The 16,735-nt window shown below is 45.0% G+C and overlaps 1 protein-coding gene and 1 pseudogene across 2 annotated transcripts; one reads left to right on the top strand and one right to left on the bottom strand.

Moving 5' to 3' along the window:
* Positions 1 to 936: 936 nt before the first annotated feature.
* LOC308399838 (serine/threonine-protein kinase pim-2-like) lies at positions 937 to 3,292 on the top strand (the record flags this gene model as incomplete). The annotated part of the gene is made up of 8 exons (XM_080887254.1): positions 937 to 997; positions 1,390 to 1,626; positions 2,001 to 2,095; positions 2,234 to 2,281; positions 2,366 to 2,584; positions 2,674 to 2,854; positions 2,941 to 3,111; positions 3,201 to 3,292. 8 exons carry the CDS (start codon positions 937 to 939, stop codon positions 3,290 to 3,292), a joined length of 1,104 nt encoding a protein of 367 aa, XP_080743380.1.
* Positions 3,293 to 8,285: 4,993 nt separating this feature from the next.
* LOC308399839 lies at positions 8,286 to 16,123 on the bottom strand (annotated as a pseudogene). The gene is made up of 9 exons: positions 15,545 to 16,123; positions 14,928 to 15,015; positions 14,709 to 14,826; positions 11,071 to 11,176; positions 10,799 to 10,936; positions 10,400 to 10,603; positions 9,630 to 9,737; positions 9,236 to 9,402; positions 8,286 to 8,553 (listed from the first exon to the last, which is right to left on the bottom strand). The product of its transcript is annotated as an uncharacterized misc_RNA (transcript).
* Positions 16,124 to 16,735: the final 612 nt, after the last annotated feature.

Here is a 16,735-nt window from a genome sequence, read left to right on the forward strand (position 1 = left end):
ATTACTCTGTAAACTCTCAAAGCACTTTAATAAACAAGCAAACAATTCCACCTCTTGCATTATTGCGTAAAGTTGACAGCGTGTCAGGCAAATAGGCAGGCTCCATCCCTGGCCTCTAGCGACTGTGGAAGTCGCTACAGTAATGTTTGCATCAGTCTATCAGATGAATCCCCTCCAAGTCCAATATTTACATCAGTTACAGTGATAATGCTTGGTGTCTACTTTCAGCCACCGCAGTAGAATGCCAGGAATGAATCTCATTGAAATTGTAGTTGCATTTGCTATTTAATTTAATTGTCATGGATGATACACAGACAACCCAACAGCAAACAGAGGAAAACAATGGGCCACGTGGGACACAGGGGCAAGGCAAAGTAACAGAAACCTAAAGCCTAAGAATATAACACAAGAAGAAAACAATAAAGAGAACCAAAAACATACATAAGAATAATCAATGAATATAAATGAACAAACACAAAACACTGGGTCACAGACTCAGTACCATGACAGTTAAATGTACATAATAAATACTTTAAATCAGATGACAATGTAGCTGACACTGTGTTTATTAGTGTGTGGTCAACCACAAATCTTCATACTGTCATCCATAGATGAGGTCTTTATACAAATGATGAAAGATAATGAAAGAAACTGTTTAATTGATATGAAATGATTGAATTATATGAAATATTATGGCTTTGTCTGCCAGAGTGTTTTTCTGTAAACTACTTTGAACTACTGGCAGTCAGTGAAGTCACTGAAAGGCAAGATTCTATGTTGTGTTGCCGTAGTTTCCAGAGTTTACTTATAAAGCTCACTTACAGAATTCAGTTAGAAAAGTCAAGCATTTGAAAGGTGCACATTTGAAGAAGTATTAACTCAATATTAACTCATTACGGTTTACATTTTCGATTTTAAAGGGTCTCCGAAATTACAATGAAAAAGGAAACAAGAAAAATTACCACTCCGGCCGATAAGAAAGATTCAGGAGATCAAGGTAAGTAAAATAATAAAATAAGAACCTGGTAAAATCCAAATCCTAGAAATGTTGACACTGTGTGAATCATTTTTGAAGCAATTGAATCATATGTTTGATTGAAAATAGCTTTAATACAAGATGTCTAATCAAAGGAAGGTTACCGGTCTTTTGGTAAAATAATGTAATAAGTTTATTCTTGGACTCAACAGTAAAAACAGACCAACAAGTGTCATCAAGATCTAAGACTTAGTAAACCTAGTATCAATTCGCACTGGTCAGTTTTTTTAATCCCAAGAATAAACTTGTGATCATTTAAGCAAAAGCAATTTCAAATTCTTTGCCATCAAACTGCTTCCAGTCCTGATGTCGGGGACTCTTTTTCACCACTGTGTTGTTGTCGTCGTTTATAGATTGTAAGAGCAGGACTGCTAAAAGAAAGGCCAGTCCTGAAAAGAAGACCCCAATAAAAAGGAGGAGGGTCGCTGAGCAGGCTGGTCCTTCCACCAGCTCAGATGTGGTCAAAGGAGTGAAGCGCAAGGTTGTGCAAGATGAAGAGGGCACAACAAAGAAAGCAAAGAAGGCTAAACTTCTCGACCATACGAGCGGTGACAAGGAGCAAGCATCCTCCTCGTTGGACTCTGGTAAAGGTAGGCTAATTAGTTGAATAAGGGGGTAGATTAAGTGTGGTTGCTAGGTTTAAGATATTGGTGTTTAGTGTTTGTGTCTATCATCCAGTGAGCTGATGTGCTTTTGGTGTTTTCCACATCTCCAGACTTGAACAACAAACAGGAGTGCACAAAAAATGGCAAAAGAAAGGCCACGGGAGACAACAGAGAGTCACCCAAGAAAAAAAAAAGGAATGTGGACCAGGGCAAAAAATCAGTGGCAGACCAAAAACGTAAGTAGCAAGCAGCTTGGGTTTTATATTCAGGGGAAGGGCAGAAGGAACATTTAGGCTACAGAGGAGAGTAATTTGTGTCACAGCTGTAATAAAACAAGATTTGCTGTTTTGTCTGTTCAGGTGAATTCCAAGCCAGATATGTGGAGGAGCACCAGCTCGGAGAAGGAGGCTGCGGAGCAGTGTTTTCTGGCTACCGGATAGAAGATCGTTTTCCAGTAAGTGTTCAGATGATGGTAGTAAGACAGGCAGTAACGCAGATAATGGATAATATCGTAAACTGAGACGTCTGCTGTGTTTCCACCTTTCATTATGTCATACTGAGGAAATGCTCACCAATGCTCTGTGTCTTCTAGGTTGCCATCAAACACATTCCCAAAAATAAAGTCTACTGCAAAGTGGCGGTAAGCGTCCAACACTTGAATTAGTTTTACATTACTGGATTGAATGCGGCGTTCCTCATCATCCACTTTGTTGTAATATTTCAGGATGAAAATGGGAAGATGCTCTCGGTGGAAGTGGCCATTATGCTTAAACTTGCAGGTGAAGCAGAAGGGTCAGTGGGAATATCAGCACCTGTGTCCTTGCTGGAGTGGTTCGACTTTGGCAAAGAGCTGATCCTGGTGCTGGAGAGACCTGTCCCTGCTGTGGACCTGCAAAAATACAAAGCAGAAAATGGAAGAGCTTTACCAGAGGACAAGGCCAAGGTAGGTTGACTGGGAGAGCCTTAGACTGTACAGCATTCAATCAAGGCAGAAAAGCATTAACTCATTATTGTGTTTTTCATCTTTTCCAGGTCATTCTGAAGCAACTAGTTGATGCTGTAAAGGAACTTGAGGAGAAACACATCTTTCATCGGGACATCAAGGGACAAAACATTCTGATTGAGACCGGCTCAGATGTGCCTCGAGTTCGCATCATTGACTTTGGACTGAGCTGCTTTGTTAAACAGCGATCTCTGTATCGCATCTTCTATGGTAACATATTCTGCTCCTGCTTTTCACAGATGTAACAATTTGTGTCTTTTGTTTTAGAAGAAATTGCAATTGTGTCTGTTTGTTAGGCACTCCTCTTCACATCCCTCCCGAGTGGTACATTAGGAGCTGCTACAGGTGTGGACCCACCACGGTGTGGCAAATGGGAGTGGTGTTGTATGAAGCGCTTCATGCACGATACTTTAGTACCGCGAGGTTCCTCACAAAGCAACTGAGCATCAAAAAGCGTCTGTCCACAGGTAAGAAAACTTCACACTTCCACATTCACTGATGCCTTGGATCACTAGAACTATCATCTTCATCTTTTTGATCTTTTCTTTCTTTCAAGAATGCCGGAATTTCTTGGACGCATGTTTAGCTATAGTCCCGGAGAAGCGCCCAACACTGGAGGAGCTCCAGCTTCACCCCTGGCTAAGATAACACACACAAACACACAATTCACACCTTATCATGTAAGTGTGATACATTGTAGTAACTTCCTTTCTTTTTTCTGTTGGACAGGAATAGATAGAGTGGGTCAATCTTAAAAAATAAATAAATAAAAATTTAGCTTTTTCGGAGTTCCTGTAACCCCCCCAGCCATCCCAGGAAAGGGGATCTCTCTTTGAATGGGCTTTCCCGAGGTTTCTTCCCATCGATCTGGCCCCCTGGGGAGTTTTTCCTCGTCTTCATAGAGAGCTTGGGCTGGGTCAGGAGCTCCATCAAAACTGTCTTTATTTGATGACATTAAAGTCATCAAATAAAGATGTGTTTTACTTAAAGTAAAATTTGATCAAAATAAAACTTGTTTAATTCATCTTTGCTGAAGATTCTCCTTCATTACTATTTTGTTTTGTTTTTTTTTACCCATGGTGCATTTTGACAAATAAGAAAACTGAATCAGGTTAAAGTGTGCACAAAGACAGTCACACTGCAAATGATCTGAAGACTTGCATCTGTTGCTCTAACCCCCAACTAGTTTAGACAGATTTCCTGGTTCTACCAGAGGTTTTTTCCTTCAAGAAGGGAGTTTTTCCTTCCCACTGTTGCTGAGTGTTTGCTCATAGTGGGTTGTAAAAGCATAAAAGTTAATAAGAGGCATTCATAGCAGAGTTATCACAGAGGGAACTATATAGCTTAAATGTACAATTTCTACAGGACGAATTATAACTTCATTATGTATAAAAGCTCCTGTGGATAATTACTCCTATTTGTAACTTTACACAAGAGAAAGTTTGCTGTCACACTATTTATAACAGGTTGGGTTTTGTCCTCTGAGTTGAGCCTTTGGTTGCAGTTTATTGAAGAATTTCCTCTAAAGTAGCTGTTGATAAAGATTTAAGGTCCTGTTTATATACAGAAATATGCTTTAGTTCATGTTTTTTTACATGTCTGCCTCAGTGGATCAGTAGAAGATCTGGCACAGGAAACTAGATGATGAAAAAAGGTTACGAATACACATATATATCTATATAGATACAGATATACTCATGGTGGGTTCACGCCCTCGGCCCACGCCCCTCTGAGGAGGAAACACCTGGGCCTCATCAGTGCAGCCAGCATTTAAGCCAGGGAGTGGCTTCTACTCATCGCTGGATCGTTGTGTGTGACTCGCGTCAGTGCAGCCCGGCTCTGAGCAAGTTCTCATTTGCTTCCCTGTGCAAAACCTCTAATGTGTGTTTCCTTCTGTACATAGATCCCCTGGACCCGACTCTGCATTCCCCGAGCGGATTCCCTTTTTGTGTGAGTGTTTGGAGAGAGAGTCAGAAGAGGAGCAAGTGTCTTTTCCCTACCTGGATTTCCCCGGAGCCTTTTCCCTGTCACCGCTTTGTATATAGCACTATCCCCTGCACTGTTTGTATATACACCTGGTGGAACTGTAATAAATACTGACTGTGCCTCTGAGTCCTGCATGTGAGTCCTCAAGCGAACCGTGACACCCACACAGATGAGAGCTTAGCAGTGAAGCTCTCTCTTAAAATTTGAGTTATAAAGTCAGAAGTTATCACTGACAGAGATCCATGTTCTTTTAACATAAGAAAGAATATTTGCTGAAATTGACATTAATCCAAGCCCTTAGAACGCCATTTTGGATTAAGCATTTCCTTTTAGAAAAGTCTTCAATGAGCAGGAAGCTCCAGTACTGAAAAAAGAAGCCAACATCAACTGCTAAACGTGCTAAAAGTAAGTAAGTCCCTGTAGACTCCTATGATCAAAACACATACAGTATAAAAGTTATAGGTTACAGATCTGAAAAGTAAAACAAATGTCAAAGTGCAAAAAGACTTATGGTCCCATAGAAGTCTATTCCATTTGCCTGGAATTAGGTGAACACCTTTGTGACAAATTTAATGGCTCAGTCATTTGTTTCATGTCATATTTAATAAAAGACTGACATGGTGGCATGTTGAATTGTCCATTTTGCACATATTTGGTCATTCTAAGCGTCAGAAGGGGAAAGATCATTCTGGGAATGCCTACTGGCGAAGGATGTGTGACTGACAAGTCCAGTGTGTGAAGTTTAACTACAGTCTAAGGAGCGTGGAAAGAAAAGCATCTGGACTTCTTTAAGTTTCTTGAAGATGTTTCACCTCTCATCTGAGAAGCTTCTTCAGTTCAGAATTTCTTCAGAGAACTGAAGAAGCTTCTTGAATGAGAGGTGAAACGCTCTTCAAGAAGCTTAAAGAAGTCCAGATGCTTTTCTTTCCAAGCTCCTTAGACTACGATGACCTGAACGACTGAGAACCTTAACAGACAGTTCTTCCCTTCATTCATCATGCCTGATTTCAAAACACCAAGATGGCAGTCGTGAAAACACTCATCTTGAGTCTTCATGGGACTACGGTGAGATCAGTTATGCCTCTTATGATGCTGTCCCAGACTTCAAAGCAGTATAAAATATGTTTGCATCCTGTAACAACTCCCACTTCCCTCATTACCTTCTGTGTATTTATAGTTTTGTATGACTTCTTATGTTCCTGTTAATAAAGACCTGCCTTTGAGTTCATTCCCGTGTGTCTAGAGCCGTGCATTTGGGTCCTCTCTTGCCTTCACACAGCCGCCGCACGACAGAACGACGCAACCACGAAATGGACCCAGCAGGCTCCGCCCGTGAGGGAGATATTCTCCGTGTACAGAGTCTGGTGCAACGAATAACCCGCGCCTCGGACTCACGGACAATTTCCGTCGGACTTAACGCCATAAAGGCAATAATCGAGGGAAACCCTTTCCTTCACCAGCTCACCTGCTATGAGGGCTTTATTGACGAACTGAGCCGAGCCAAGGAGGCATTACAAGCTCGTGAGCTGGCAGACAGTGTCTGTTCCCGGGATTCCACACCACAGCGACTGCAGACGGAGATCTCCGCCAGTCAGCCGCCGCAGCAGCAGCGAACTAAGCTCGCCGCGACGGCATCGCAGCAGCAGACGGGGCTCTCGGTATCGCAACAGCGGCTGCTAAAACGAGAGGGTTTTTTGGCGCTGCTGCCGCGGAGCCCTTCTCCATCCCCTCTCAGCTCTGACCGTCGCTCTCCCGCTGCTTTCCTAGCAGCGATGAGGTCGGATGATGAAGAGGAGACCGTCACCCCCGCATCATCACCGGTTTCCCCCGTCACCTCCGTTCCCTCATCAAGGAGGAGACGCCGTCGCCGGTCCTCTCCTCAGCCGGATTCCGGGACTACTGAGCAGCCGGCTGGGGTGAGTGACAAAGACACTCTTTCTGTTCACTCTGAGGCTAGTTCTCACTACTCTGAATGCAGGAATGCAAACTCTGTGACTCTTGCCGTAGGCTCTAAAGGCTCACGATCTGTAAATGTTGAATCCGAACCCGAACTTCTTATGAACCGTTGTACTGCCCGGAGGGTCAACTCAGAGACCGTTTCTCCTACGTTTGGACTCATATTTGAGAAAGATTATCCTTCGCTAGTGTTTCCTAGGTCTGAAAACTTGAAGTCAGCATTTCCTGAGTTAGAGACACCTGCTTCTGTGCCCTTTACCTGTGTGTCTGCTGAGAATGATTGTTTTGCAGTTAAGCTCACCACTGGGGCTTTAAAACCTGCCTCCTTAGATGTTAAAGCAGTAAAATCCAAGACTGTAAATGTTCCTGTGATAGCTCGACCCCAGCTCGTTACTTCTGAGCCATCACCCCAGGGGAAAGTCCATTCTGACGTATTTACTGATTCGAATGTTCTTGAGTCAGGGGGCTCTACACCCACCACTGTTTTCCCTAGGTTTACTGCTTCCAGCGATCCGGAGGTAAAAGACTTTGTTTCATCTGCCTCTCCGGTGCACAGACCTATGTTTACATCGGCTATTAACCCCTCCTCTGTCAGTATAAGCATGGTTAGCTCCGAAGAAAGAAGCTCTAAGACTGTTGGTGCATCAGCTGATCACATTTCTCTAGAGTCTGTAAACACTGAAGGTGGTGCATTAGTGCCTGTAAGCTACAGCTTTAGCACACTTAACGCTATGAAGTCAGAGCGCTGTTCCTCATCCGCTCACTCAGGGCAGGGAATTGATCTCTTGCAGACTGTTCTTTCTAGGCCCGCCTCCCAGGCCCCTTGCGTTCTAGGGATAGCTGCGGCCCAGCACTCCCCTGCACCTATCTCAGTTCCCCAGGTGAGGGGGGCTGGCGCCCAGCTGGTCCCTGTTCCGGTTTCCGGGTCGACTGAGGCTCTGCTGGTCCCTGCACCCGTATCAGCTCCTCGGGTGGGGACAGCAGCCGCCCAGTCCCTGCCGAAATCTGTGCCAACCACTGAGGTGAGGCCCGCCAGGACCCAGCCGATCTCTGCACCTGTACCTGCTCCTCAGGTGGGAGCGACTGGTGTCCAGCAGGTGCCTGCACCTTTCATCCGCATTGTAGGCTCAGGGGACCCGACACCACCACCTGTCCAACATTCGCTCCCACAACCATCATTACACTCAGCTGCACAGGATGCTCCTCAGTCAGTCAGTCAGCCTTCTCCTCAGTGTACAGTCCAGCCTTCTCCCCAACCGCCATTACTACCACTAGTTCAGTTTGCTACCCAGTCTCCCTCAGTTCAATCTGTAGCTCTGCCTCCTGTGTCCCCGCTGGCTCTGTCTCCTGTGTCCCCCGCACCTCAGTCAGCTACCCCACCACAAGCTCAATTTTCACCTCTACCATCACTTCAGTCATCAGTTCAGTCTGCCACTCAGTCGCCCGTAGCTCCATCATCCACACCATCACCCGCTTCTCTTCCACCACAACCATCACGACACTCAGCCATTCAGGCTGCTGCTCAGTCAGTCATTCAACCTGTAGTCCTGTCATTAATGCACTCCTTAGCTGAACCATTAGCACAGTCACCGTTAACTCAGTCATCCACTCCACCGCCCACTCCACTGTCACCACAACCATTACTACAGCCATCAGTTTGGTCCCCTGTAGCAGTTTGGTCTTCTGGTCAGCTTAACATTCAGCCAGGGGTCCCGATACCCTCTGGCGCTACATCAGCTCCGGCTGGAAGCTCGGATGAGCCCATCCAGCACTCCGCGGCTTCCACGCTGCCACCTGCCTTGTCCGCTGGGGGTTCTGGAGAGCCCAGCCAGCCCTTCCTCGTCTCCGCTGGAGGGTTCGAGGGGCCCGGCCTCCGGTCCCGCTCTGTAGCCGCCGCCTTCCACACGGCCGGCCTCCGGATCTGTTCTGCCGCCGTTGCCGTCCGCAAGGGCTGTCTGGAGTCAGCCCTTGAGGGGGGGTATTGTCATGGTCCTGGGTCATTTTGACCCAGTGTTCTCAGTTTTCCTGTGGTTTTGTATTTTGTTCCTTATGTCCATTGGATTGTTTGGTTTGGTAGTTGGATTCCCCCTGTGTCCATGCTTTTATTGTGGTGTTTGTTCTGGTACCGTGTTCCCGTCCGTTGTGTTCTGTGTTCTCCTCATCCCCTCGTATTCATCCTTGTTCTCTGCCTCTCTCTCTGTGCTCATCTCTGTGTACTGTGTTGTGTTTAAGGTCCACATCTTGGTGTCAGTATTTTCAGTTTCGTGTCCTCCCTGCTCGGTCATGAGTAATTGTCTTCAGCTGTGTTCCCCGTGTGTTCCCACTTCCCTCATTACCTTCTGTGTATTTATGTCAGAGTGTCCCTTTGTTCTGTGTTGCGTCATCCTTCTAGGTTGTGTGCATTTCCCGTGTCTTCCCAGCGCCTCAGCTTTAGTTTCTCCCAGTATAGTTTTGTATGACTTCTTATGTTCCTGTTAATAAAGACCTGCCTTTGAGTTCATTCCCGTGTGTCTAGAGCCGTGCAATTGGGTCCTCTCTTGCCTTCACACAGCCGCCGCATGACAGTTAATACTTCTCATGGATATCTCAGATCTCCATCACAAATAAAATAATAAAGGGCCATAATAAGAGTTAGAAATCCATTGTTACCGCTCAAGCTCCAGTCTGGCCCTCTCCTCCTCTAGCCGAGCCTGGATCTCCATATTAAGGGCAACTTCCAGCTGCTGCTGTGTCAGCTCCAGCTCCCTGATCCTCTTCTTCTGTTGTTCAGCCTCCTTTTCCTTCACCTGCATCTCAGCCTGCATGCTGTCTTTTATCTATGCACACACACACAGCTACATAAACAGATGCACCAACAGAGCGGTATAAACTGACCTATTCCTGAATCACCTTTTCCTGGACTGTCATAACCATTTTTCCAAATCATTATAGGTGTGAATTTTATAATGACAGTCAACATTTTGCTGCAGTTCTCAAAGATCAAAGTCAAGGAGAAAAGACTCTGTACATAATTGGTGTCAAGTGGAAAACTTTTTTTTTTTACCATCTCAGCCTCTTTCAGCTGTCTTTCCAGTTCCATCTGCACCTCCCTCTGCTTCCTCCGCTCTCTCTCCTCTGCCTCCCTTCGGCGAGTTTCCAGTTCCCGAGCATGCTGTGAAACAGATGAAAGAGCCATTGTTTGGTTTGTGTTTTCACCTCTATCCAGCAGGTGACACTAGGCCATCAGCTTCGAGGTTCAACGTATTGTGCTTTCAGCGGTGCTCTTCTTGATAACTTGGTTGAAGTAAGTGGGTATTTGAGTTCATGTTGCTTTCCTTACAGCTGTAAGTAATCTGCTCATTCCGCTTTTGATCTTTGGCACCAACAAGTGATTTTTTTCCCAGAGAAGTGCTGCTCACAGGAGATTTCCTCTATTTCAGACCATTTTCTATAAACCGGTTAGATGGTTGTACAGTTTCTGAAATACTCAGACAAGCCTGTCCGACACAAACAACAATGCATGTTCAAAGTCATTTAAATCCCATTTGACCTTCAGCAGGTCATCTTATTAATGTATACATGCCTAAATGCACTGAGCTGCTGCCATGTGATAGGCTGATTAGGTATTTGACCTAATGAGCAGCTCAACAGGTGTATCTAACAAAAATGTGGCCAGTGAGTGTACATGGTACTTTTTAAATGGACAAAATGAACTGCACTGGCAGCTGCCCAGTGCCACTATGACTTAGTTAAATAATCACTACCATGGATAGTTTGGTGCATGATGTAATTAAATAAATATTACAAAAAAAGATTCTTATAGCCCTCACTTACCTTGATAATGTTTTCAATCTCTAAGTCCTGTTTGTCTTTCTCTTTTTCTGTCTTCTCTGTCTCATGGATAGTCGAGTCATCAGATTGGCTGCCCCTGCTGCTGCAGCTGCTGCGGGCGCTCCGGCTGCGTTCCCGCTGACTGTTTTCCCGCTGGATCCGTCTCTTCAGTTTGAGTTCATGGTGAAGGGAAGACTTTCCCTCACTCTGAAGACGGAGGGCAGTTTGAATGGCTGAATACCAGATGTAAAATCTTGGGTATACTTTCCATTTAACTTTCCGAGTCAGACTGAATAGGATGGGTTATCTTTTAAAAATGAGGACTGGTGTAGCTTTACAGAGTAATTGAATACATGTTTCGGAAAATATGTTAATCCCTTTTGGATAAAGTGGCTGACTGACCTCCACCTGCCGGAGCACCTCTCTGAGAGGTTCAGTAGCCGATGCCATCAGCTCAGTATGGAACGCACCACTGACTGGGAGAGTTTTGGTCCGCATGAACTTTAGGCGCCGAGAGTTTTCCTGGAGGAAATCCAGAGCCTGAGAAGTCAAAGAAGACAGCAGAAATGACAAGAGCAGCTCTAACAACTTTTTTGATGGTTGAGAGAAGACAGAAAAGAGAACACAATAGATTCACGGTATATTAAAGCAGCAAGAATATATGAATGCATTACCTGCTGGTGCCCTGCAATAACCCTGCCATCTGGAAAAAGCTAGTTGGCCACAGAGCACACAGGATTCTCCATCCCCAGACTCTTGCAGTGCTCTTTTGCCTGCAGACTAGGGCTGCCACAAACGATTATTTTGATAGTCGACTAGTCACCGATTATTTTTGCGATTAGTCGACTAATCAGACTATCCACTCTGCCATAGCTCGGCTACAGACTCAGCACCCGAGTGCCTTTATTGTGATCTCGGGTGACTTCAACCATGTATCACTGGACAATACACTACCAACATTCAAACAATATGTGGACTGTCCCACCAGGGGAGAGAAAACTTTAGACTTACTGTATGCTAACGTCAAGGATGCATACAGCTCCTCCTCCCTCCCCCCACTTGGTAGGTCAGATCATAACCTGATTCACCTCACCCCCCGCTATGTGCCAATTGTGAGGAGGGAACCTGTGACCACCAGGACTGTTAGGAGGTGGTCAGAGGAGGCAATAGCGGAACTACAGGGCTGTTTCGAGGTGACCGACTGGGAAACACTCTGTGAGCCTCACGCCGAGGACATCAATGGGCTTACTGAGTGTATCACAGGCTACATAACTTTCTGCACCGACTCCATTGTTCCAGCTCAGACTGTTCATTGTTACCCAAATAACAAGCCGTGGGTGACTAAGGACATCAAAGCCCTCCTCAACAACAAGAAGAGGGCTTTCAGAGGGGGCAACAAAGAGGAGGTGAGGAAGATCCAGGTGTTACTAAAGGACAAGATCAGAGAGGCTAAGGACAATTACAGGAGGAAGCTGGAGTGGAAACTCCAGCAGAACAGCATGAGAGAGGTGTGGAGGGGCATGAAGACCATCACTGGATTCAGGCCAACCAACAGCAGGGGAGCTGAGGGAGGTGAGAATAGAGCCGACGAGTTGAATCTGTTTTTCAATAGATTCGACACCACAGTGTCTGCTCCTACCCCCACAACCTCACCTGCAGTCAGCCTGGAATCCAGAACCACACCACTGTGCCAGCCTCTCTCTTCACATGTTGCCTCCTGTGAGATTCCTGACACCCCTCCCCCACCCATCACCTTCACTCAATACCAGGTTGAGATGCAAATGAGGAGACTTCACTCAGGCAAGTCTGCTGGACCAGACGGAGTGAGTCCCCTTGTCCTCAAGACCTGTGCCCCCCAGCTGTGTGGAGTCTTTCATAAACTGTTTATGCTGAGTCTGAGTCTGCAGAGGGTCCCGGTGATGTGGAAGACATCATGCCTCGTCCCTGTACCAAAGACGCCTCGTCCCAGTGGCCCCCAGGATTACAGGCCCGTGGCACTGACCTCCCACATCATGAAGACCCTGGAAAGGCTCATCCTGGACCAGCTGCGACCCATAGTAAGACCACATCTGGATCCCCTTCAGTTCGCTTATCAGCCTCGTCTCGGAACAGAGGACGCCATCATCTACCTGCTCAATCGTGTCTACACCCATCTGGACCAGCCGGCGAGCACTGTGAGGGTCATGTTTTTTGACTTTTCCAGTGCTTTCAACACCATCAGGCCGACCCTCCTGGGTGATAAGTTAGCAGCGATGCAGGTGGATGCTTCTCTGGTGTCCTGGATTGTTGATTACCTGACAGGAAGACCACAATATGTACGTCTCCCACAGTGTGTGTCTGACAAGGTGATTAGCAACACAGGGGCACCACAGGGGACTGTCCTCTCCCCCTTCCTCTTCACCCTCTACACCACAGACTTCAGCCACTGCACAGAGACCTGCCATCTTCAGAAGTTTTCTGATGACTCTGCGGTGGTTGGATGCATCAGCAGGGATGATGAGACAGAGTACCGGGCTGTGGTCGACTCCTTTGTCACGTGGTGTGAGCAGAATCATCTGCAGCTCAACGTGGCAAAGACCAAGGAACTGATCGTGGACTTCAGGAAGACCAGGAAACACTTGACCCCTGTTTCAATCCAGGGGGTCAGTGTTGACATTGTGGAGGACTATAAATACCTTGGAGTACACATTGACAATAAACTGGACTGGGCTAAAAACACCACAGCACTTTACAGGAAGGGCCAGAGTCGTCTCTATTTTTTGAGGCGACTGAGGTCCTTCAACATCTGCCAGAAAATGCTGAGGATTTTCTATGAGTCTGTTGTGGCCAGTGCGATCCTCTATGCTGTTGCATGCTGGGGGAGCAGGCTGAGGGTCGCAGATGCCAACAGACTTAATAAACTGATCCGTAAGGCCAGCAGTGTTGTGGGGATGGAGCTGGACTCCCTCAAGGTGGTGTCGGAGAGGCGGATGCTGTCCAAGATAAAGACAATGTTGGATAACACCTCCCACCCCCCACTCCATGACATGTTGGTCAGTCACAGGAGCTCGTTCAGTGAGAGACTGAGATTACCGAAAAGCACCACTGAACGACACAGGAAATCATTCCTACCTGTGGCCATCTCCCTGTACAACGCATCCACTTAACACACTGTTTGCTGCTACAACTACACATGTTTCTTTTCCAACTATTTATTTATAAGTGACTTATGTATGTATGTATGTATATATATGTATATATTGTACTATTCTTAGTTAGCGTATTGTCTGTCTTGTCTTAATGTTGGTTTAAAATGGAGCACTGTAACAAAAAATAATTTCCCCCAGGGATCAATAAAGTATTCTGATTCTGATTCTGATTCATCATCCATTGGATGTAAAACGTTCAGCTTATTGCACCAGCAGCATCTGCTCTTATATAACTATCATTAGCTTACAGCTTTAAGTGTTTAAGGTATGTGCTAACTAAAAATAAAGACAAGATGATAGTTTATTAAATTTTAATGAAATTTGCAGATTGTTTCGGTGAAGTTTAATAAACTCCTTGCTATCTAAAATATAACAGGACACCGGAGAATATTCTCGAGCATCTCACACTTCTGATAATCAGCTGTCTGCTTGACGTTTATTCAGCTGTGTAAAAACTATAACTTTAATCTCAGCAAAACAGATTTACTCAGGAACAAATAAAATACTAAAATAAGCCAAACAATAACATTTTTAAGTTATCTAAGTGACTTATATATCATGTTTAACCTGAGCAGCGAAAGACAGCGGTGTGTTTGAAAACGATCTGCCGGGAGTCCGGTGTTCTCACGGCTCTAGTGAGCCTTGCCCCGGCTAGCTATCGAGCTAGTGGGTAACAGACGTCTCCGAAAACATCGGAGCGCTTTTGAAAATATGTGGTGTCTTGATAAACTGAGCAGATATTTGAGGTTTACACAGCTACATTCTCGCCTGAAAATATGTTAAACGTTTATTTTGTGACCCAGAAAGAATAATAAGAGTAATATTAAAACTAACTAGCTGCCGCCATTGTTGGAAACTGAGCTAGGCCGCGCTATGAATTCTGGGACACCGCTTCTTCTTCTTCTTCTTCTTCTTCTTCGGGGTTTAACGGCTGGCATCCTTGTATATGCAGTGCTGCCATCTTCTGTTTCAGTCCGTTATTACACTCTTAAATCCTACTACTTATTCCTGCGTCTTTTGTGATCTTACAAAGCTTCAAACGCCGCCTCGACTATTAAATCAGTCGTCGACGATTTTGATAGTCGACGTAATCGTGACTAGTCGACTAATCGTGGCAGCCCTACTGCAGACAGGCATAATTATACTGAGCCTGAGGTCTACCAGTGACTGACAGCATCCCACTGGGAACCAGTTCTGAGGCCTTCTGCATAGTCTCCGCTCGCACCTTCACTGCATACAAAGCTAGAAGATGCATAAGGAGTAAATACAGAATATTAACCAAAGTTGTGATTAAAACACCTTTTACAAGTGCACAAAAAAACCCAAAAAAGAAATCTTTCTACCTTCTGCAAAGTTCATCGCCCCAGAAAAGACAAGAGCAGCAAATTCTCCGACACTGAAACCTGCAGCAGCGACACACATCTCAATGGCCTGTGTACAGCAGGAAACAAGTAAAAAAAAAATAAAAATGTAACAGCCTCCCGATTATGACCGATATATCATTTATGTCACTGATACATCCGTAACTGAAATTAACTCAGAACAATTTGTTTATTTTTTTAAATGGTCATTCAGAATCAGAAGATTATTTACGGTGATGTTTTTGGTGGGAGTGAAACAACAATCTACTGATAAAAACAATAAAAACAAGATGTGATAATAAGAAATAACCACTGTTGGAAGCCTTATTTACTCTACCGCCTTAATCAGGTGCAGTAATTAAAGTTGAAATGAGAAACTTTGCATTTGAAAGATGCTCTTCTACTGGGCACTCAAAATGCTTTCTTACAACAAGCATCATTCATCCACACCTTCATACATAATGTGCGCACATTTTAAATATAAATTAATATTACTGTAGCAGTATTTAAAAAAAAAAAAAAAAAGATAAAATGGCCACATTTAAGAAGGCAGGACCTGCAGTTATTGTCCTTTTTCCAGACATTTATCTGGCACTTACTTTGGGGTTTTCTTGGTTGAGTCTCTCCACAGCAGCCAGGGAGGTGACAAACACCGCCGGCTGACAGTGAACCGTTTTCTGCAGCTCGTCCTCGGGGCCCTCCAGACACAGAGACAGCAGGTCGTAACCCAGGATCTTCTGGGCTACGGTGAACATTTCTTTAACGTTGGGGTATTTTAAAAGTCCTCTGCCCATGCCCACAAACTGGCTGCCCTGACCGGGGAAGAGGAGCACGGAGCAGCCGCTGGGGTCTTTTTTGGGTCTCCGCTGAGGCGCCGTGGCTGGCTCGCTGTTCGGGGGAGAAGCGGGAACTTCAGCCGGAGAAGGGTAATCTCCAGCCGTGGAACCGGGCTTGTTGGTGGACAGCGTCCTGCTCAGAGAGACCAGCGACCTGACCTTCCCTCTGGAAGATGCTGCCATCCTGACTGCCACTGATGCCAACATGAGCTGTTCCTCATCCAACGACGTGTCTGCGGATGAAATAAGACGCACAGCCCGCCCGGACAAACTGTAATCACCGAAAGAGTCAACTTTGCTTGAACTCAACTCTGACATCTGCTCGGCATGACACCTCACAGGGAGACGAAAAGAATATTCAGAATACAATTGACAAATGCAAAAAAACCCTCTAAACCATTGACTACAGAGAGATTTAACGTTGTTCGGCAGGATAATGTTGACCAAGGTTGAATCTTTGTCCAGTTTAATCTATCCAGCTTATTCCCTAGCCATCCCACCAAGAATTATAAAAGACATAAATAAGGCGAATTTTAATTTCATATGGAAAAATAAACATCATTATATTAGTAACAGGGACTTGATAAAAGATTATGAAGAGGGGGGTTTAAAAGCAATCGATTTTGAAATAATGAATGGCATTTTAAAGATTAATTGGCTACGATCTTTCTTGAAAAATGATAATGAGATGTGGTTCTTGATGCCATCTCTTATTTTCAACAAAGTTGGGGGGATCCTTTTAGTATGTGATTTTGACATTTCTAAACTACCCATAAAACTTTCCAAATTTCATCAACAAGTTTTGTTAAATTGTAAATTAATGTTTAAACATAACTTTAGTCCCCACAATGTTCCATTGTGGAATAATAGGGTGATATTGAATCGGGGGAAATCTATGTTTGTGGACGAATGGATGACAAAACAAATTTGGTCTGTGACACATATAATGGATGA

This window comes from Rhamphochromis sp. 'chilingali' (genome assembly GCF_963969265.1).
Source record: "Rhamphochromis sp. 'chilingali' genome assembly, chromosome: 7".
NCBI classification, from domain to species: domain Eukaryota; kingdom Metazoa; phylum Chordata; class Actinopteri; order Cichliformes; family Cichlidae; genus Rhamphochromis; species Rhamphochromis sp. 'chilingali'.